Source organism: Melampsora larici-populina, assembly GCF_000204055.1.
Source record: "Melampsora larici-populina 98AG31 unplaced genomic scaffold MELLAscaffold_45, whole genome shotgun sequence".
Taxonomy (NCBI): Eukaryota; Fungi; Basidiomycota; class Pucciniomycetes; order Pucciniales; family Melampsoraceae; genus Melampsora; species Melampsora laricis-populina.
In genome coordinates this window covers 432,730-455,041 of record NW_006768809.1, presented here as the reverse complement: position 1 = coordinate 455,041, position 22,312 = coordinate 432,730, and the positions used below count along the sequence as shown (strand labels likewise).

General features: G+C 38.3%; 4 protein-coding genes across 4 annotated transcripts; 2 read left to right on the top strand and 2 right to left on the bottom strand.

Moving 5' to 3' along the window:
* Positions 1-6,856: 6,856 nt before the first annotated feature.
* On the top strand, positions 6,857-7,575 carry MELLADRAFT_72881 (uncharacterized protein; the record flags this gene model as incomplete). The annotated part of the gene is made up of 3 exons (XM_007414754.1): positions 6,857-7,430; positions 7,452-7,479; positions 7,506-7,575. One exon carries the CDS (start codon positions 6,929-6,931, stop codon positions 7,097-7,099), a length of 171 nt encoding a protein of 56 aa, XP_007414816.1.
* A 712-nt stretch (positions 7,576-8,287) lies between these two features.
* MELLADRAFT_49939 (uncharacterized protein) lies at positions 8,288-9,808 on the bottom strand (the record flags this gene model as incomplete). The annotated part of the gene is made up of 4 exons (XM_007414686.1): positions 8,288-8,734; positions 8,821-9,170; positions 9,270-9,445; positions 9,529-9,808. 4 exons carry the CDS (start codon positions 9,793-9,795, stop codon positions 8,721-8,723), a joined length of 807 nt encoding a protein of 268 aa, XP_007414748.1.
* A 6,289-nt stretch (positions 9,809-16,097) lies between these two features.
* Positions 16,098-17,597, top strand: MELLADRAFT_110561 (uncharacterized protein; the record flags this gene model as incomplete). The annotated part of the gene is made up of 4 exons (XM_007414755.1): positions 16,098-16,449; positions 16,521-17,034; positions 17,123-17,270; positions 17,328-17,597. 4 exons carry the CDS (start codon positions 16,098-16,100, stop codon positions 17,595-17,597), a joined length of 1,284 nt encoding a protein of 427 aa, XP_007414817.1.
* Positions 17,598-17,980: 383 nt separating this feature from the next.
* Positions 17,981-19,439, bottom strand: MELLADRAFT_66687 (uncharacterized protein; the record flags this gene model as incomplete). The annotated part of the gene is made up of 2 exons (XM_007414685.1): positions 17,981-19,352; positions 19,429-19,439. 2 exons carry the CDS (start codon positions 19,437-19,439, stop codon positions 17,981-17,983), a joined length of 1,383 nt encoding a protein of 460 aa, XP_007414747.1.
* Positions 19,440-22,312: the final 2,873 nt, after the last annotated feature.

The window sequence follows — 22,312 nt, the reverse complement described above, 5'->3', positions numbered from 1 at the left end:
TTATCAAATATTCTTGCTATAAACAGTGTTGTTGAAATCTCTTCTTATGGTTTCATCTCAAGAATAGTCAAAGAAATGATTTTTTTTTATTCCAATTTCTTAAGTTTGAATCATGGTGTTGAGAGGTCAAATTTTACACCAAAGTGAGAAAATCAATGAGTTTTAAGAAATGCCTCAAGTGTTGTGAGATTTCTTGATACACCAAGAAATAATTAGTGTTTTGTTTGTTCTCACTGTGAGTGAAAGCCAACAATGAATCTCACTTGAGTCTGGGAAATCTTTGGCAGATCAATTTGTTCACTAAGGAGGATTTGCATTACCATACTTGTTGACAAACAGAACATCAAACAACAAACAGACAAAATTTTCTAAGGACCAAACAAGCAGACAATAAGATGTGGATAAGCTTTGATGTTTTACACTGTACTGTAGCTACAACACAATAAGACTCTTTTACAGGACAGTCAATACTTTTTTTCCAATACGACACAACACTAATTATAATTTCCTCTAGCTCTTCTGTTGAGCTCCTGTTGATAAGAGGAGACTTTATCATGGAGGCGAATACAAGGACCAAATTGAAACCCCAACGCCTCCATTTTTGCACAAGTGAGCTTGGTGGATTCAAACATCTCAAAGTCAACAATGTCGTACTGCGAAAGGAGTTGTCTAGTGATGTGATCCGCGGGGCTAATTGTACAGAACTTGAGGTAATCTTCAAAATCTGGGATTGGCCCCAGGGCTGGAGAGTTTGACTTGATGTGAGGTCCTGGGCTGTTGTTGTTATTAAATGAGAATAACCCGTTGCCACGTGAGACCATTGATGTTTGCAATGCTGAGGGTGTAGAATTGGACCTTGCTAACCCTTTCAAAGGTTTGACTTGGTCGATCGAGACCCATTTGAATGCGACACATCAAGGAGGAGTGATCTGCGTAGCACCGTATCACTTATGAACCTGTATCAAGAGAATCAACAAAAGTCAGCTATTTTTGATGTGAAATCATGATATTGAGTAAGAACATTGGACTTACAATGTCACTTGCCCACGTCTCAATCAAGGAATGTGTTAAGTAAATCACGATGGTCAAATCATCCGGTTCAATGTAACCCATGCACTCCCAACCAGCAATGTTGGTATGTCCGTACTGGCGCATAAGATTTGTGTGTTCAGCCTGAATGGCTGCGTTAACTCCAATGGTCTGCTCAAATGAAAGTGGAAAGAGTTAGAGAAAAACATGAAGAAAGTTTAAAAAAGAGAGGTAGAAACTTACCAACATCTCTACTACGCCGTGATGAGCAGCATCCAATGCTGCTGGATGGCTATGTGCCAATGATTGGTCAAATAGCATGTCCTATCCAGAATCAAATCAATATCAACTTGAATCTGAGATAATGAAAAGAAAACAAGTGGAACGAGACTTACTCTTGAATCCGTTCTGGCTTGATTCTTTGGATTTGCCATGAAAAGATGAAATCCAACCTCTTTACCTTCTTTCTTAAGGAGCATCTCCTTGAATTGATCAAAAGTATCTTTTTCCGGAATGGTAGGCGATGCTGTCTTACCAAAGTTGCCACCATGTACCACATATCCCTTGAAAGCCATCTGACTATTTTCATTGGCTATCTTCAGTAAGTCTCCACATGGCTTCTTGTGGTCGTTGCAGGCATCGTAAAGAGACATCTTCAAATCATCAGGGGAAAACCCATGCATTTGAAGAAGCTCTGCTAAAGGCTCCTTGGTTGCGTAGTCCACATAGGAAGTCGCCACTCCAGCTTGTTTTTCCGTGTTGGAAAGATGCTTTGGGATGTATATGTGGGAATCCACTAGGCTTTGGGTCGGTTTACGCTTGGCCACCGCAACTTCAGCAGCTGCTGGAGTTGGAGATGATGTTACAGTTATGACTTTTGGATCTAATGGAAGCAAAGTCAGTTTCAAGCTTTGAGCGAGTTGTGAGAGAAGAGAGGTGGAAGAGAGAAAGTATCATGACTTACTTTTCGGAGCAGTTTGATCTCCAAGCATTGGATCCATAGGACCTGAATCAACAGCAAAAGGATCCTTGATGGCCACAAAGCTGGATCTAGTAGCTGGAGCGGGTGGAGGAGTATACAATGGTAAGTTTGGTTGCATGACCTCAATTTTGGGATCTACGGTGAATAAGTCAGTTTGATGTGTATGAAACAGTTTTGAGAGAAAAGAGCATTCACCAGAAACAACCTCGGGATGGTGTTTACAACAAAACTCACAAAAGCCTGGCTCTTGACAAGGGTCCAGATGGTCCATTTCCAAATTACGATAGAGGTGTGGTCCATACCTGATGTTTTCCCAGTGGTGATTGAGTCTTAACAAAGGAGTTGATCAATCAAATCAGAACCAGAATCAGTCTAATGATTTGATTTGATTTGAATAAGTGGAAGAGCTTACTAGACCAAGATCAGGGCTAAGCCCTTTGCGTGGAGCTTGTTTGGCTCATTTATTGGCACTAAACAAAACACAAAGTATTGAGTATTGTTGATGAAGGAAGATATTGGAGACTGACGCAGTTTGTAAAGCTTTTGCTTCCTCTTTGAGTTGAGCCTGGCACTTTGAATGTCCTTTTGGCATCTTTGATAGAGTCAAGAGTAGATAGAAGTGATTCCAAGTGATGCAAAGAGTCAAGAGTTGATTTGAAGTGATTTGAGTTGATTCAAGTTGATTCAAAGTGATTCGAAGTGATTCGAAGATAGCCAGATGAGTTGGGGATATGGTGTCGAAAGGAAGTTGGGGATGTGGTGTCGAGGGTATTGAGGTGTGGTGTTGAGGGTATTGACCGTCAAAACCGGTTAACAAGTCCACAGTCCCAGTATAAGGCTGTTTATGCTTATAGATTGACCTGTATGTGAGTAAAAAATAAAATAAAAAACGATTGGCCAAGCTACAATTGACTGTAACACCATATGGATGCCTTTGATTTTCCACAAGACTTGTTTATTTGTGTTCATTTAGTTTTTTTTTGAAAATGATGATGAGAATCATAAGGGATGTGAAGTTTTTGGAAGTTATTTGACAAGTTATTTTTTTGAGGTCATTTTCCTTTGTACGCCTAACTTGATGAGTGTTCTTTTTGGATTTTCATGAAACCCCAAGAATGTTAGAAACAGGCACACTAAAAGATATGAATCAGTTTGTTTATGTTTCAAGTTTCGCCATATTTCCACTATTTTATATCCTCAGAAGCTTGATCATCGATAGTGTACTTTAAAGCTGGATGTGGGTTCCAAGACCTCCTTGGTGTCGAGCTACTTGCTCCTCACCGTTGCACCTTCGGCTGCGAACAAGTGATCGATGAATTTACCCATTTGGGATTCGTGATCATATGTGATTGTTCCCTTGAGCAGAAGAAGATGATAGAAGATCGAATGTGGAGTGAAGGTGATGAGAAAGTTGAAGGATGGAATTGAAATTCACATAGAGTTATCAATCAATTCAAGATACAGTTTGAGTTTAATTGATTATTGACGAATGAAGATACCAAACAAACCAATTCACCATCAACCCCATCGAACGGTCATCAAGAAAGAAAGAAAGAAAGAAATCAAACATCAACTCAGAAGTAAAGAAGTAAACAAGAAGGTTTTCATCAATAGTACTTAGTATCTTCTTATTCCATCGATCCATCAGACAAGATGATTCAAAGTAATCCAAGTAAACTAACTACCATCAAACCCATCTCAATCTCAACTTCACCTACTTCAACTACTTCAACTTCTTCTTCTTCAACTACCTCTTCATCTTCATCTTCTTCTACAAATCATCATCATCATCTCAATCAATCTGACTATCATCATCAACATCAACATCAACCTACAACTACCAACAACAACAACAGCAACAACGACAACTCTTCTTCTTCATTACCACATGATATCTTTAGTATCACTGATGAAGAACTCGCGGCTCAATATACTGTTAGTCTTCATCTCTCTCTATCTATCTCTCAAAATGACAACTTATCTTTTTTCTTATGACCAGTTTGAAACCGAAATCGGTTATGGGAATTGGGGTTCAATTTGGCGTATCTCTACTAATCCTTCTTTGAATGATAAGAATCAATTAAGATTAAAAAAAACTTTAGCCATCAAATTGGTTCATCGTGATAAAACTTCAAACACAACCAATGCTCGTGTGAAATCTTTATGGGGTGAATTCAAGTTGAGTGATTGAAGTTTCATCTAGTTTTTCTATCCCTTGATCGAACCGTCCAAATATCTTTCGATCATCTTAGACTCAACTAACCTTTTTTTTTTCCTTCACAGGACTTTACGTAGATTCAAATCTAATCCATCACCCAACGTTCTTAGGATCTCATCGTTTATTATTACTCCTTCTTATGCACTTCTTACCATGGCCTTTCATCCTAACCTTTTACCCGTCAGATTGTCTGAATCGAATCCTAAAACTTTACCTTATCTACGTGGTCTTCTTGCGGGTATCGAATTCTTACATCGTCATCATATCACTCATAATGATATTAAACCGGCTAATGTGGTCATCAGTGAACAAGATCAACCTGTGTTTATTGACTTTGGGTCAGTTTTAAGTTTTTGATGTTTGGAAAAAAATATTAGACTTTGATTCTGATCAATTTGATTGGGTTTCCTTTTGATGTATTCTTATCATTAGGTTTGCCGTCTCTTATGGATCAGATTGGGAAGGAGGTGAAAAGGGTGAAAAGAAGTATTGGAGTCAACTTAGTTGGGGTACACCAGGTCAGTTGATTTCATCCAGTTTTGAAGATTGAAATCATCAGACGCGCACAGACACTTGGTTTAATGAAACTCACCCGTTCCACTGTATCTTTCTTGGTTTTCCATAGAGTATTTATCTCCACAGCGTGCAAGAGGAGAGCCGCATGATGAAAGATTGAGTGATATCTGGTCTTTAGGTATTACCATGTATGAAGTGGTTGTAGGCCGTACACCATTTGAATCAGATGATCACGAGGAATTCTTAACCAAAGAGGCATTACAAGTTTACTACGAAAGGTTCGTCACTTTTCCTTCCTACACCCATCTGGCTTCACGGTTAATTTGATTCTTGGCATATCTGACGTTTGAATCTTTTGTTATCACAGGACTCTAACTGGCGAATTCTTAGGAGTCTATCAGCTTTCGAGATCATTGAAAGATCTACTCAAGTCAATGGTTCAACCTGATCCCAAGAGAAGACTTACGTCTTGTGCAAATGGAATGCTTCACCCGTTTTTCGAATCACATAGCTCATCGCCTCACTCGCGTCGTTCAGTGATTGGAATCGGATCATCAATTCAAGATCGTCTGAAAACTTTTGAAACTAAACAAGGTGTTCCTACTCCGATCAATAAACCTATTCAACAACTAGTTACGAACGGTAAAATTAAACCCGAAACTACTTCGTCTATCAAAGTGTTTCGTGATCAACCTGAACTGAATACTACTAAGACACCTCATAAGAAGAATAGTTTACCTCCACGCGTTCTTACACCACAATGTCAAAACACACCACCTGTGTCTACGATGACTAAAAGGGTACCTGTACCGTATAGTAAACTTCAAGGACATCATCAACAACAACAAGAGAATTTGAATACCGAAAGAACACCTACTTTGGCTAATGGGAGACATTATGTGACCAAGACTCCTGCTGTGGTTAAGAAACTCATCAATACTGAACTACAAACACCTGCGACGGATATTCATGTGAACAAGCAGGATCATCTGGAAGGAGAACCACCGGTTAAGAAGCTGAATGTGGCGGTGGAGCGAACGACGCGAGTGAAGATGATCAAAGACGATGTGAAAGGAGAACAAGAGGAGGAAGTCTATCAAGCATTAAAGTTGACGACTGGATCAAAGAATGAATCCATGAAGAAGAATCGACATTCGAATCAATCTTGCGAACGTGAATCAACTCTTACACCCAAAGATCGACAGGTGTATCAAACCATTGGATCTATGACTACTACTACAAGTATAACACGAATGAAAAGTCCAAGAAAACCAGCAGTTCAATCACGTTTGATGAATGTAAGACCCAAGACTGCAGGACCGAACATTAAGGTTCAAAGTGAGGGAGTTTCAAGGTATAGACCTAGATCTGCGAATGGACCGAGTGGATTTGAGAATCATGAAGTCAAAGTTGAACCTAGGAAATTATTTAAGGAGTCTCGAATGGAAAACAAAAGTGAGAAGAAAGCGTTGGTTGGAGTAGGTTTGAGTCCTAGAGTCATAGAAGAAAAGAAAGTTGAAAAGGTTGGTTTGGGTGATGGAAATTCTGTGGATCAGTCACCGTCACCATCACCGTCACCGTTACCTTCACATTTAAATTCAAAGTTAAATTCAAGTTCAAATTCAAAGTTAAATTCAACTTCAACTTCAACTTCAAAGAATGGTACACCTAATAAGAACACAAGTATTAATCAATATGGAAAGACTAGGAATAGTTTATCTAGTAGTCCAAACCAACTTGAAAGAACCAAAAGTTTAATCAAAAGAAAAGAAGAAGTTCAAAGTAAGATTCCACAGAGTATTAAGAGTAGAATCCGAACGAGTAGTGTGAAAGTTAATTCGATTCATCAAACCAGAAGACAAAGTAATGGAGAATCGAATCAACAAAAAAGTTTGATCAGTCCTTGTTCATCAAAGATTAGTGGTGCGGAAATTAGAAGAAGAACGAACTCTTCTGGTTTGGTTAGGAATACCAAGGTTTCTTGTAACCTATCTGCTAGTCCATTGAGAAAAGAAAGATCTAAGATGATGATCACTACACCTGTTACTAATCGGATTAGAACGACGAGTGTGAGGGTAGGAACGGGTAAGGGATTAGGAAGTCTTGAAAGAGGAAAGAAGAGTAGTTTGAAAGGGTTGAAGATCAAGAGTAGTAGAGGATCGAAGACGAGTGGGTATCTTGGGATGAAGGATGCTTTGAGTCCTCAGAATAGAAAACTTGGGTTGAGTCATAGTCATAGTCATTCGAGTAATAGACAATCGAATGCTAATTCTAATTCGAATTCTAATTCGAATTCGATGATGTTGAGTTCTAGATCTAGGTCTTGTTTTATTGGTCCTTCTTTGATTAAGTGATTGGGGTTTTTGGTTTTTTAAGGAGGGTGATTTGTATTATAAACTTGGCTCTTTGACTTTTTTTCATGCTTTATTGATGCTTATTTTATATGGGTTTTTTACATGGTTCTTTTATATGGTTTTTTACATGCTCTTTTATATGGTTCTTTGAGATGGTTTTTATTTTGATGCTTTAAATATATTTTATCATTTTGATCTTTTGTTTATCTATAGTCATTCTTGTTTAACTGGTTTTCATCTTTACACATCTTATTTTCCATTTTTTTCTTGTGTATGTATTACAACATTTTTTTTTCTTTGGTTTTTTGGTTTTTTGGTCTTTTGGTTTTTGTATGTCTTTTGATTTGGGTATTTTTTTTGGAGAGGAGAAGTAGTTGGTTTGGTTTTTTTTTTTGAAAACTTTTCTTTTTATAAAAATCTAAAAAATTGAATATAGTGGTTTTATTGTATGATTTTGAAAACTTGGTTTATATTTAAAGAAAAGAAAAGAAAAAAAATAAAAAAAGCTAGTTGTACATTTGGATTCATTTATTTATTTTTTGGTTTTGGTTTAATAGTTTCTTTATCATTCGTTAATTCGTTCTTCTTTTGCTTTTGCTTTGAATTATTTACTTTGAATTATTTAGATTTAGAACCAAAAAAAACATGATATAACTTTGAAGATTTTTTTTTTGATACACTCGTTTGATTCATTACATTTTGTTTTTTCTTTTGTCGTTCTTTTATTTTCCACATTGAATTAAATATAATTGTTTTTTTTTGTTTTTTGGGGGGGGGATGGTTTGGAAGAGTAAATATGGTATATTTATTTTATATAACAAGAAAATACTTTTTGTAAGAGAGAGAGATAAAGAGAGGTTAGAAGATTCAGATTTTGGTAGATTTTGAAAAGAATGACTAAAATGGAAATGGAAATGCAAAGAAGTTGGGGATTGATGAGAAATGAAATGAAGTTTATTCAAAGGTTTCTTTTGTTTACTTGTTTTCCGTATTGAACTTGAACTTTATACTTCATCTTAAGGTTTCTTAATTGTTGTGATTGGATCACCAAGTCTTATTAAGGGTATACTAAACAAGAAATTCGATAATTGGAACTTGTCAGGAGGTAAAAGTTAGAGTTTCTCAGGAAGTTGTAAAATTGCATGTATGCTCCATTTTTTTTTCTTTGGATCACATAAGAGAACATCTAGAGGAAGATTGCATAATACGATTTTCTCTTACTTTGAAGTTAACTCAGAGCTTGTATATACATGTAGCATTTCATGCCTTTTTCTTTTTTTTACAATTTCTGGTTTGTGAATAACAGATGTTGAAATATGAGTTGTTTTTTTATGATAAAAATAATGATAAATTGATGAGGATTGAGAAAAGGGGAAGTAGGTCAGGATATGAGATCTTTTGTAGGAATAAGGGGTTACTGATTTGTAAGTAGGTTGATATGGTTGGTTTGATTGTGTTTATCACTTGGTAATGGTATTTGAACAAGTTTGTTAAATGAATTGTGAATTTCATACAGATTGGTTGACTCAATGAAAGGTTTCTGATCCACCATTATCTTTTGAATCTGAATACTTCTTCACTTCTAGTGATATTGCAGATTCAAAAAATTGATAAGTTTTGGTTAATAATATGCAACTAAGATGAAAAGATCAAGAAAATCAAAACCAATCTAAGCATCAGTAAACCCATAACCAAGAATCCCCAAATAAAGAAAGACAAACCAGTATGAATAAGTTGATGAGGATGTTTTTCCATCTGACGTTCTAGGACCAAATGAAGTTGACCATCCAAATCGGTACATTCTTCAATCGAACCACACAAATCCACCAGTGCTTGACCAGCCAAAAAAGCTTCTTCATGATTATCTTTAATTTCAAGATTAATCAAATGAACCGGTTTGTTCAGCTCACCACCTCGATAAAACAAATCATCACAAACCGAATCAAAACATCTTTCTTCACATGTGATGATGATATCGGCTAAACCTGAGATGCCTTCTTGCCATCTTTCGGGTGATCTTTTGATTCGTCGGTTTCGGTCTAACATTGATAAGATTCCATTGGCTGTATATCTACCAAAAGAAAAAAAACCAAGTGTAGAACCCCCCAAAAAAAGATGTTTGGTTAGTGTTTTTCGTTTAAAGGTTTGATTTGGGTTGAGTTTGATTTACAATCTTTCATCTTTATTTTTTAAATCTTGATACATATCATCATAAGGAGTACCGAATGGATATACATTCGGTTTATCGATTGCAGGACCAGGTAATCTGACCATCGAACCTGTACCTGCTGAAGTGACTCTAAAGGCTTCTCTCGCCAAGACGTTATGACCTTCCATTGATCTATTCTATTTAAGAAAGAAAGGAAGAAAACGAAAACGAAAATGGTGAGTTGGTGGATGAGAAATGAGGTTTGAAGAGCTAGACTTACTTGGTTACTTGCGCATACTACACAAAATGACCAGTTACGTGATGCAAGTTTTAATTCTCTTTCTTCATCTGGATTGGTACTACTGCTACCATTCTGAGGGGTTAGGTTGGAAGGAGTAGTTGAACTTGGTGAGGTTGTGGTGGTACTTTGTTCTTGGTGAGTTGGAGGTAATGAAGACTGATGATCTGGTGGAGTTGGTTGAGGTTGAGGTTGGTTTGAAGTTGAAGCAGCTAATCTTGCTCTTAATCTTGGATCATTGCTTGACATCTTGGTTGGTTTGAGTGTGAGTTTGGCTTCAAGTTGGAGATCAGTTGGTTTTTATATCACAGTACCGGATACACGGTGTCAGACACGGTACCGAGTTTTAGTAGTCTTTCTGTTTGAGGATTTCCAAGATTTCTTTTAAAAGAACTCATAATAAAGCATTGAACTACTAAAATAGGATATCTTCATCAGAAAAAGTCTAGTAGTACGATGAAATTCATTTAATTAATATCTCTTATCAGGGCAAGACTTTCATTTATCAAGACTCAAATTTGAAATATCAACTCACCAACCGAACCTTTCAATCTGGATCATTCTTATCATCATGCAAAACTCGACTAGATCTAAATCTAGAACTTTAAGTAATCCTCAAGAAAATAATAATAAGATGATTGAACATGAAGAAAGGATTGAAGATTTAATTCGATCTTCTGAACAAGAAACTCTCAATGTAAGTACCAAGCATCATTTATTAAAAAAACTTGTCATACGTTCTTCTCACTGAGGCGAGATTGGATTAATTTAAATGATGAAACAGATGAAAAAGTATAGTAATAAAATCAACGAACCAAATCAACAAATCGAACCAAATCAAATCATGATACTAATTTCAAGATTAAGACAAGAAAGAAACGAATTACGTTGTGCGGTTAGGTTTTTGAATATCGAACAAAGCTCATTACTTTCTACTCATCAAACTTTAATTGATGAATTGTGTAAAGAGTTGAAGGAAAGAGAAGTTAAGAGTGAACTTCAAAGGAATTCTTTGGTGCTTGCTTTGGCTTTGGTTAGAAAGAATCAGTATGACAAGAAGAGGAAGCAGCAGGAGATGGACGGGTTCGGTCTGAAGAGGTTGGATGGGTTTGGGTGGTTTGGAAGTAGGTGGTTTTGGAGGTCTTTTTACTTGGGTTCAACTTCTGACGCGTTTTTTTGGTTCATCTTTGAATAGATGATCAGGATCATATGCAAATTGAGCCTTCACATGAACCCATTAGGAGAACAGAACTCCAGAAGTCTGTATCAGAAAAACCGACATCAAATCACATGTTCTTATCGCAAAAAGTCCAGGAAATTGATCAACCGATTTCTGATTCACATTCACAAACACCTACATACGAAAATTTACTTCAAACTAGAACGATCGAATTACAATCTATTCAAGAAGACTTGATAGTTTCACAAACCAAGGTGACGGCTTACGAATCTACCATCAAGAATCTTGAAGAAGAACTTCGAGAGCTTAAATCACAAGTTGTTCAACACCAAAGGGATCATTCTGAACTTGAAGATGAAGTAGTGGGTTTGAAATCAAAAGTTCCAGAACCGAATTTGGATTCGAACTTGAACTCGAACTTGAACTTGAACCACTCGGATCATCATCAAGCCCAAGAATTGACAAAGAGTTTAGTTGAAGAATTGAATCAGACTAAAACTAGTTTAGATCAGACACTTGGGATGGTTTCTGGATTGAAAGAAGCTCAAGTAGTTAATGAAAGTGTATTGGAAGAAATCGAAAAACATTGTGCAACGTTGTGTGTTCAATTACAAGAAAAAACCGATGAATTAACCCGACTTGAAGGTGAATTGAAAACAAAAGAAACCAAATTTGAAGAAGTTTGTACAGAACATGAAGTGATTCGAGCAGATTTAGTTGATCAACTTGAGAAGAAGTCTAAACAGATTGAAGGATTACAAAATGAAAAGAAAGTAAGGAGTGAGGCGCTTAAGGATGGCATTGAAGAGTTGAAGAATGGGATTGAAGAGTTTAAGACTGAAGAACAAAACTTAACGAACCGGTTTGGATTACATGAAGATATGAAGAACGAACTTGAAGAAAGAAGTGAAAGGTTAACACGAGATTTGGTTTTGGCATCACATCAATTAGAAAACTTGAAGAGTGAAAAAGAAGAAAAGTGTGAAGGATTTGAAGTTATGGTTTCTGAGTTGAAGGTACAAATACAAGCACTCGAATCTGAGAACCAAAGACTTGTTCAACAACTCGATTCACATGAAGAACATAATCAACAATTAGAAATGATTCGACATGAACTATCTAACCAATTAGCATTATCGACGGCTAAATCGATAGATGAAGAAACCGAACAGGAAGAACGATCGAACCAAATGAAAGGTAGGATCAGAGAGTTAAGTGTGATGGTAGATGAATTAAGGAACGAAAAGGAAAAGTTGATTCATTTACCTGAATTGATTGATCGGATTAATGAACAACATGAAAGGATTCGTGATGAGATGAAGAAACGGATTGAGATTCAATCGGATCGATTGAAAGAAGTTGAGGATGAGAAAGAAGAAAAGGAGAAGAAGTTTGAGGTTGAGATTGAACGACAGAAGAAACGGATCGAAGGATTAGAAGACGAATTGAATGGGGTTCAACGTAGGTTGGATGGTGATCTGATTCATTTGGAGGAGTTGGGAAAAAGTAGGGACGAATTGGAAAGCTTAAGAGTCTTGATGAGGAATGTTGAAAGGCAAAAAGAAGAGAGTTGTTCGGCTTTTGAAGCTGAGATCCAGGCTCAGAAGACGAGAATTGAGGAATTAGAAGCTGAACTCAAATCTACTCAAGAGAGTTCGAATTTGAATCAAACCGCTTCGCAGGACTTGGATCAAGCTCGTGCAGAATTAGAAGTCCTACAAGAATCGATGTCGGGTTTGCAAAATGAAAAGGAAGAAAGTTGTTCGGCTCTTCAGGTTGAGATCCAGGCTCAGAAGACGAGAATTGAGGAATTAGAAGCTGAACTCAAATCTACTCAAGAGAGTTCGAATTTGAATCAAACCGCTTCGCAGGACTTGGATCAAGCTCGTGCAGAATTAGAAGTCCTACAAGAATCGATGTCGGGTTTGCAAAATGAAAAGGAAGAAAGTTGTTCGGCTCTTCAGGTTGAGATCCAGGCTCAGAAGACGAGAATTGAGGAATTAGAAGGTGAACTCAAATCTACTCGAGAGACTTCGAATCTGAATCAAACCGCTTCGGAGAACTTGGATCAAGCTCGCGCAGAATTAGAAATCCTACGAGAATCGATGTCGGGTTTGCAAAATGAAAAAGAAGAGAGTTGTTCAGCTCTTCAAGCTGAGATCCAGGTTCAGAAGACGAGAGTTGAAGAATTAGAAGCTGAACTTGAATCCACTCGAGAGACTCTGGATGCGAAGGAGAGCGCTTTGGAGGATTTGGATCAAGCTCGTGCAGAATTAGAAGTCCTACGAGAATCAATGTCGGGTTTGCAAAATGAAAAAGAAGAGAGTTGTTCAGCTCTTCAAGCTGAGATCCAGGCTCAGAAGGCGAGAGTTGAAGAATTAGAAGCTGAACTTGAATCTACTCGAGAAGCTTTGGATTCGAAACAAACCGGATTGGATGGGTTGGATCAGGCTCGTGCAGAATTAGAAGTCCTACGAGAATCGATGACGAATGTGGAAAATGAAAAGGAGGAACGATGTTCAGCTCTTCAAGCTGAGATTGAGGCTCAGAAGACGAGGGTTGAAGAATTGGAAGCTGAACTCAAATCCACTCGAGAGACTCTGGATGCGAAGGAGAGCGCTTTGGAGGATTTGGATCAAGCTCGTGCAGAATTAGAAGTCCTACGAGAATCAATGTCGGGTTTGCAAAATGAAAAAGAAGAGAGTTGTTCAGCTCTTCAAGCTGAGATCCAGGCTGAGAAGACGAGAGTTGAAGAATTAGAAGCTGAACTTATATCTACTCAAGAGACTTCGAATTTGAATCGAACCGCTTCGGAGGACTTGAATCAGGCTCGTGTGGAATTGGAACTCCTACGAAAGTCCAGTGATTCTCAATCTAAAAGATACAACGAAGCTGAATTAGAACTTGAAAGATTGAGACTTGAGATTGTAGATCTCAAAGTTCAGCAAGGATTGAATGATGAGTTGGCAAAAGAGTTTGACGTGTTGGTAGCGGAGTTTGAGTTACATCACAATAAATTACAACAATCTATGTGAGTCACTTTCGATATCTTCATCTTTCGATTGACAAGAATCACCTTGATTGATCTGATCCTATATAATACCTTTCTTTGCACAGGGATGAAGCACAAGTCTTACGAAATCAGGTTGAAGAATATGCAAGAACAAAACACGCTCTCTTATCTGATCTTGAAGAAAAGAATACATTGATCAATTCGTTGAAAGCTGATTTGGCTACCATGAGCAAACTTCATCGGAATACACCTTCATCTGTAGAGTTAACAGAAAAAATCAATGATCTTGAAACTCGACTGACGAGTAAGACAGATGAAGCTGAAGATGCAATGGATAGATTGATAGATCAAATGCAAAAGAATAAACAATTATCTAGTATGGTAGAAAATTTGAAAGTCAAGTAAGTCTACCATCTCTTATACATAGCCCGCAAGCCAGATTAGCTCTTGGTGTTTTTGCGTGACTGACGATAGATTTTAATAGGATCAAAACTAAAGAAAAAAGTGCGAATCACAATGTCAAAGAGGAGCCGAAACAAGAGCCAAAACAGCCCATGACATTCCCATCAGAATTAGAATCCGAACCAATCCCAGCAGCCCTTCCCGCCCCATCACCAGCCAGTCGGAAACGTAAATTAGGTTACGTAGCCAATCCAATCAATTCAAACAAACTTAATTCGACTCTAAACCCAGTGATTGATGCTAAAGAGAATCCGAGTTCAATCTCGGACGGTAGTCTACCACGTAAAACCATTCTTCATCCAAAGTTGGCAAATCAAGAACTGAATCAAGAAATCCAAAGAACTGAATCACAACCATTACAACTTAAATCTGTTAATGTAACTCAAACCAAAACAGAAGAAGAAGGAAATCGACGGAGGTTGAGAGAAAGAACGAGTTCTTCTCTTAATTCCAAACCTGGATCTACTACTAGTGCTCATTTACTTGCTTCTATTCAATCATTAAGAAAGAAACAACAACAAGCTAATGTTGCGAATCTTTCGAATAGTGGACATTCTGGGCAAAGTGGAAGTGATGGGAATTTGATGATGAGTAATTGTAAACCTAAACGAACGAATTCTTGAAGGGTTTGGATCTTTGATGATCAATTTTGTTTGTAACTATGACGTTAAGGAAGAAATTAATTTGAAGAAAGTTGATAGATTGATCTTAAATCTTTTTTTTACTTTTACTTTTACTTTTGTTTTCATTAATCATTACATCTTTGGATTTGTTTTTCATGTGATGTGATTAATTATAAGATGATCTGGTTTGTTGTAAATCATAATTGTGTGTTGTGTGTGATTTTTTTTATCATCATCAATCATTTATCTTGTTGTTTTTGTTGGAATTCTTGAATTTATCATTCTTTCTTTACATATCAAGTTTGGTTTTTTCTTTGAATCATGTTTTTTTTTTTGAAAAACCAAAATTTACTATCAATTTAATTTACTGAAGGAATGAACTGGAATGACAGAATTGAATTCAATTATTACAAGATAGAAAAAAAGGTAATATGTATGATGAAAGTGATTTTTACAATGAAGAATTGACCAAGTCTTGTGATTTACGAGTTTGTAGAGATGAAAGGCAATTCTTTTTTGGTATCATTCCTGGTTTTGCCTTCGAATGTCTTGCAATTTGCAATTTGATGGGCTTAAACGAAAGGTGAGAATCGTCATTTTTTTATGCCGACAAACACCAGTTTTGTACTTTAGTATGGGTTTTCACTTTCTTGAATTTTTACACTCATTCTGAAAGCTTTTTCAGGTTCCAAGGTCAAACTTGACCAAGGTCCGTGAAATAGAAGGTGGCGTCTAGGTCATTTGCGCCCCACCCCTGGAGATTGTAAGATGCTTTCGCCCGCTTCCAACGATGTGTACCTCAATTCTCTGGAGCACACGACCCAACACGAGTTACATACAAGAGTTCTGGGGACTCGCTCTTGTATAGCGGTCAGATTGGTTGGCGGAAAGTGGGGACATACCGTCATGATTTGTAATTGGACGCACCGGCACTTTGCGAAGATGTCGAACGAAACGAGAAGAGAAACGACTGGCAGGTGGTGTGCGGTACAACAATAAATAGGAGGTGATCCATGCATTCCCTCCCGACCATCATCATCTCAGCTTCTGGAAGCATAATTTTCTCTCGCTATCTTCAACAAGCAGCACATTGCCGGTTTCTCGCCAGTTCATTCTTTACTAGAAAAACCGGGGCAATATGCAGTGGCCGACATTCTTTTCCTTACTTTTCATTCTTTATCGCTGCGTTGACGCATCGATCATCGGCTCTTCGCTGGCTTTCGTCTCAGATGTCAACTTCTCACTCGACGCCCTTGGTGCAAAACATCCTCAGATGACAAGTATACGTCGCAAAAAATTCATGCATCCTGGTTTACTGCACACTAATGAAGACTTTGCAAGAATCAAGCTTCAGAAACAGCACGGTGGATGGGTTGAAGAGCGCGCTTATAATCAATTTGTCAATGATGCATACTCAAATCCTGATCACGCTTTGATGGGGCCTTACGAGTGCGTTACCCGTGAGTTTTCTAGCGATTACGAGGCTAGTGCGGAAGCCTTTGTGGGCGATAGCCAAGCAGCCCGTCAACTCGCCTTGTTATGGGCTATCGATGGCAATGAAAAGGCTGGGCGAAAAGCGATCGAGATTCTAGACACATGGGCAGGTTCTCTCAAACAATTCAAGGGTATGGCTTCCATGATCTTCTTCTCGCAGATAGCTACTGACTATACTCCCGTGTCTGATCATCGATGGTAGGAAACGGTGCCCAACTCATCGCGTCTCTGACCGGAGGTACTTTAATCCAGGCAGCCGAGATCATGCGATATACCAGTGACTTTTGGAACCCAGCTAGCATCTCGAGATTTGAAACTATGGTGCGAGAGGCTATCTTACCTCCTGTGACACAAACTCGACCGAACGAAGATCAAAAATTACCCTTCATAGGAAACTGGGGCACATCGGCTGAAAAGGCTTTGATAGCAATTTCGATTTTTCTCGATGATCATCATCTTTACCAGCTTGGAAAAAAGGCTATCCAGTTCGCCCCTTGTGCCAATCTCACAGGTATCATCAATCCTACCGGTCAATCTTCTGATAGCGGGAGAGATCAACAGCACACTCAGCTTGGACTTGGGAGTTACGCCGAGGCTTTTCAAATGATGTGGAATCAAGGCGACGACTTTTACTCGCTCGCTGACAATCGATTACTGACCGGATTGGAGTATACAGCAAGATTTATTGGTGGAGATGATGTTCCATTTGATACCAAGTAATAAGTCCACTTTTTCACAAATAGTTTGTGGTTTAAGCTTGGATCAAATTTGGCTAACCTATCTATTTCTTCTTTCATTTGTTAGTTTCTTCACCTGTCATTGTTCGGTGCTTGGAGGTCCTTGGAAGCAAATCTCTCAAGACGGAAGATCTTTAGCCCGTCCGATTTTTGAGATGGCCTACGCACATTATACGGTTATCAAAGGTCTCAAGATGCCTTGGACTGAAAAACTCGTAAGTGTATTCTCGTTTCCCCTCATCTATCAGACTTCTTGTAGATTCTTTTCACAGATTAATTCCGAGATTGATGTACCTCATGAATTGAACCCGTGTGGAAAATCCGTAGATCAAAAGCCACACGCCGGACGGTCAAAACCTTCCAGTTATTCTAACAGATGGTGGCTCCTTCCAAACCTTGCTCTTTCGTCGAGAGGCCTCAACGGAGTTGAACCAGGCATGAGTCGCCAACTTCTTCAAGCCAAAAATGTGGCTTCAATATCCCTCGTTTGCCTTTGTCGCCCACAAATTTTTGTCAGCTCAGCATTGACTGCTAATGTGTGACAATCAATAGACATTTAGTTTCTTGGATCTTCAAATCGAATTTTGTTGGAATTTTTTACCTCATCAATAAGTCTACCCCTTTGAAAAGGATTTTTTTATTGAGGTGGGAGATCTTTTTACCGGGCCATTTACAACAAAACAGTTGATGTAGATGCGACTCTGTGTAAAATTACCAAACACCCTCCTTTTAACAAAATAAAATCGAGAAACAGAATCGTATATACATTTTTCTTCAAATTATTTGATGATATTCCTTTCGGAGAAACCTGTCCGATTGAAATCTTTTTAACAGTGAGAATGTCACAATGATTAAATACAAATTGTGAGGACAGAAGATGAAATGGAAATCTGATTGGATACTGCTATATCAGGCCCAGCCTGTTCTAAGATTTTATCAGACAGTCAATTACCTTCAAAAGTTCAATGTCTATATTTTTATTACGATCCAAAAAAACCGCACCAATCAGTGCCTCGACGAATTTTCCCAACCACAATTTTCCGAGAAATCGGGGCTTTTGAATTATATGTTTCAAAGATTTGAAGCTGTCGGTGACCCGTTGACCTAAGAATTCGTTGTTGGTTAGGTCCATGAAACGTTCATTTGCCTTGCTTACCTTGTGGCCTTTCCGATGCTTTGTTATCTCCATTGCGGCCCATACGTCAAGCACAGAATCTCCGATCCATTCTAGGAGCCGAAATTCTGGGTGGTCAAGAGTGAGAGCTTTTCGAAGTAAATTAGGATTCCGAAACCTGTAGTTGAGCTTTTCTTGTGCCTCTTCTTCACCTACAATTGCTTCCATATCATTTACATCATTATATTGAGTGGTATACCAATGATGCAAATAACAGTCGAGGCCAATTGTTCGAGCAAATTCTTTGGTGCGTTTCAAACCATCTGAAAAATATATTGCGCCCAGTGCTACATAGAGCACTTTGACAATGCCTTTGTGATTTGATTTAACGTTCCCTTGATCTTCAGTTGCCTCTTTGTAAACTTGTTGAAATAGTGGAATTCTGGAAAAAACCCGCTCATAAAATGGGGTACGGAGGAACAAGCTACTCAAAGTTGATTGTCTCAATTCTTTTTTTCGCATCTTGTTGAGTTGCTGGAGCTCTGTGTAAGGGTACCCAGATACGAGATTTACAGTACAAATCATCTTGATAAAAGCAACTCCAATCTTCTGGAGATAAATCTCATGTATTCCATTTTTGATGGCATTCTTGATCTGTTGCGTCAGCTCTTCTTCATTGGATAGACTTGGGAGATCATAGGGCAAGAAAGAACGTGTGCGATTTATAATCTTGGGGAGGTATGAAGCAACCGTCCAGAAGTCTGAGGGGTATGGAAGCCTACTGATTTTGTCCAAAACACCCTGCTTACCTGAGCTGACTATGTTCCATTGAATTTCGTACTGATCTTTGTAAAGTGGAACAAGAAATGAGATGGTGTTGTAAGAAGTTTGGAACATTGCTACGTTGATTGTCTTACTGAAGAGCTCCAAAAATTCGTTCAAATTGTTGAGTTGAGCCCGAGTTATCTGGAATGTTTGTGTTTCTGCTTCAATGACAAAGAAATTTTTAAGCTGTGCTAAGTGATACTCAAAGTGAGAGAAGTCAGGAGATCTCAAATGCAGAAATACCAGGCCGAGAATAATGCTTTTTCCACTGTTCATGCATATGAGGTGGATCCTACGGAATTCAATGGTGCGGTATTCCTTTCTTGGTGGCTGTGTGTGCTTTGATTGTTTTTGATGTCTGTGCAATTTATCAAAGTCAAATGATGATTCATTTGGATAATACTTTTGGAAGCCTTACTTAGCTATTAACTCACTTTCTGACCATTTTAAGTTGATGTGATATTGATTTTGAAAGAGATTTCGGAGCTTTGTGTAGATTTTTTTCTTTTGTATTTGGGGGTGATTTGGGGATGAAGTGTGCTACTTTGTCAAATGTGAGAAAGAAATTAAAAGATATCAGCCCAGGTGACTCGCATGTTTCATGGCTGGAAAGTATGGCCCCGTTACAAAAGATAGGATGCAAAGAGTACAAAATTGAAAGATAAGAAACGTACCGAGTGTTTTGATTGAAAATGTTGTGTTCGGTGATTGGTTTGCGATAAGGACCTAGAGAGCAGAAGGCCATCTTCCTTATATACGTATCATTGAACTGATTTGTGTTTTTGATTGACGTGGTATGATTCGAATGAGCTTTAACAGCTGATGTGTGAGGATTTGATTGGTTTACCAACAAACAAAAGCACTTCAAACTGAAGTAGTGGTCGGCCTTTCATGTTCTTCAAACCGCCAGGCTGAGGTCTCTGATGACCTAACGGTCATCTCTGAACAAATTTTCACTCTTGATACTGAGTGATAGCGTTGTCTCAGTAAATATTAAAGTATGTTTTTCATATTTTTGTTTTCTTTGTCAATGAGATAGAAGTTCTGCTCCGCAGAATCTTCCATCGTTAACATGTCGATTCGAAGATCAGAAAGCGCTTGACCGTTTCCGTAAGGCGTTCACAGTAAGCGGGCGACGCGGGACGCCGTGGTCGAGAAATTCCACCGGCGATGACTTCCTTTTGATGCAAGACTGTGTTTTTGGACTCACCATGCCCGGATCAATGCCGAGACAACTTAATCAAAACGTTTTAGAGCATTGGCAACGGACATCTCTACCAAAACTTTCATCTGGGTCAAATTCCTTCAAAGGCTAGTAGCTGGCTTATGATCACTTTGATGATTCTGACCTTGACAAATTCTGGAGATAGTAATCATCAATTGCTGTATGGAACCACCTTACACACAATTCATGAGTCAGTCAAATCCCTAATTACACACTCTGAGTCTACGGAGTCTGTATCATTAGGGGGGCTCAAGTCAAAAAAATTTACTACTTTTATCGTAAAAAACTTTTCCCAATTTCATAAAATTTACGCAAAATTTTATGAATTTGGGAAATGTTATACGACATCCCAAATTTTTTTAAGGAGCAAATTTGCGTAAATTTACTGCTCAGAAGCAGATCCAAAAGAAATTTTTTGGTCCTTTTTTACGAATTGGGAAAAGTTTTTACAGCACGGTACCGTAAAAAACTTTCCCCGATTTTTTAAGAAAAGGCGGCAAATATTTTGACTTGAGCCCCCTTATTAGCGGGGTTCAAGTCAAAATGATTTGGTCCTAAAATGGCTTTTAGACCTCGCTCGAAGGTCGTAAATTATAAGTCACGTTTTATGACTTGCGAGTAGCTTTAGAGCTACTCGCGAGGTCTAAAATTATACGACATCGCTTATAATTTTTAAGACCTTCCTTTTTTCGGATCAAGAAAAAAATACCGTCTTTTGGAAAAAAAAAGGGGCGGGTAAGATTGCCTACAGTTGCTCCAGTCTAGTCACGACCAGAGCCCGGCCCTGGCCCCGGCCCCGGGACCCAAATGTTGGGGGGTCCCAGTAATACCCAAAAAAAATTTTGCAGGGGTTTTTTTCAGTGAAAGTTCTTTTTCTTCACTCTATCACTGCATACTTCACCCTTGTATTGTAAAAATACAAGTCTATGCTGTTCTGTACCCCAGGAGTTGTGATGAGAGGTGCTCCACCTACTTACTTAAGGTACATAAGTGACAGCTTAAGTGGCTACCTAAGGATTTAAATACTTAAGTAAGGTACTTAAGGACTTAATATTAGGTCCATTAGGTACCTAGACCCAAATGTTGGAGGTTTGTAAAAATAAAATAAAAATTGGCCAAGCAGATTGACTCACCAAGTCATTTCTGACACAAACACCCCCCTTAGAGCCCAAAAATGACTTTTTACACATGATTTGTAAGTAAGAGTTCAGTGTGTAAACTTGTGTAATCAAATTTCGATTTTGCAGAGCGAGTCTGGTCGTGACTAGACTGGAGCAACTGTACAACCATCTTTTTCAAAACAATCAAGCGGTTGTCATCCACTTTTTTTGTCTTCAACCGTCCTGTCAAAAAAAACAGCGGTTGTCAATCTCTTTTTTTGTCTTCAAACTGTCTACTCTGTACTTTTTCTCTCTTCTTGAACACATAGCAACAGAGATAAGTGACTTTGGGCGGACGGGTTGGAGCCAAGAAGCTCCCTGTATTGCTCTGTGACACTTGGATGTCACAGCTGTGGGACAGTCGGAGTGACAACTATGTGAGTATCGCCGTTGAGATCGGTGGCACTATACAATACCTCACCACAAAAAGAATGATCACCTACCTCATTGCTTCAACAACTCATCGATCAAATCAACTATCTATCAATCATCAGGATCATAGAACAAGGTCTCTGGAAACTTGAACGGACTCAAGAAACCAATTCCTTGTGACTTGTGATTGGTCTCAACCGGATTTGAGACCCATCATCAGTCTGATTAAACCAACACATCATTGAATCAGCTTAAAGGACTGCAAGAAGCCATCGCCAACCAATCAAAGGATCCAATTTATCAGTATTCATATCATCTGCAATCCGCCCTTTTCAATCAATCTCATGCAACAAATCAATATACTCGGTTAATTTCTACTATTTATTTCAATCTCACATCAAAGGCTTTGTTAGGACGTCACTAGCTTTAGTACTATCTCAGTATCATCTTTATTTAAACCTCTGAATCGCCTGGTCTTCATTTCTTTTCCATCAACACTTCATCAATCAAATACCCTCTTGTCTCAACTCGAAGTCGATCTTTGTTTCGATCAAATCACCC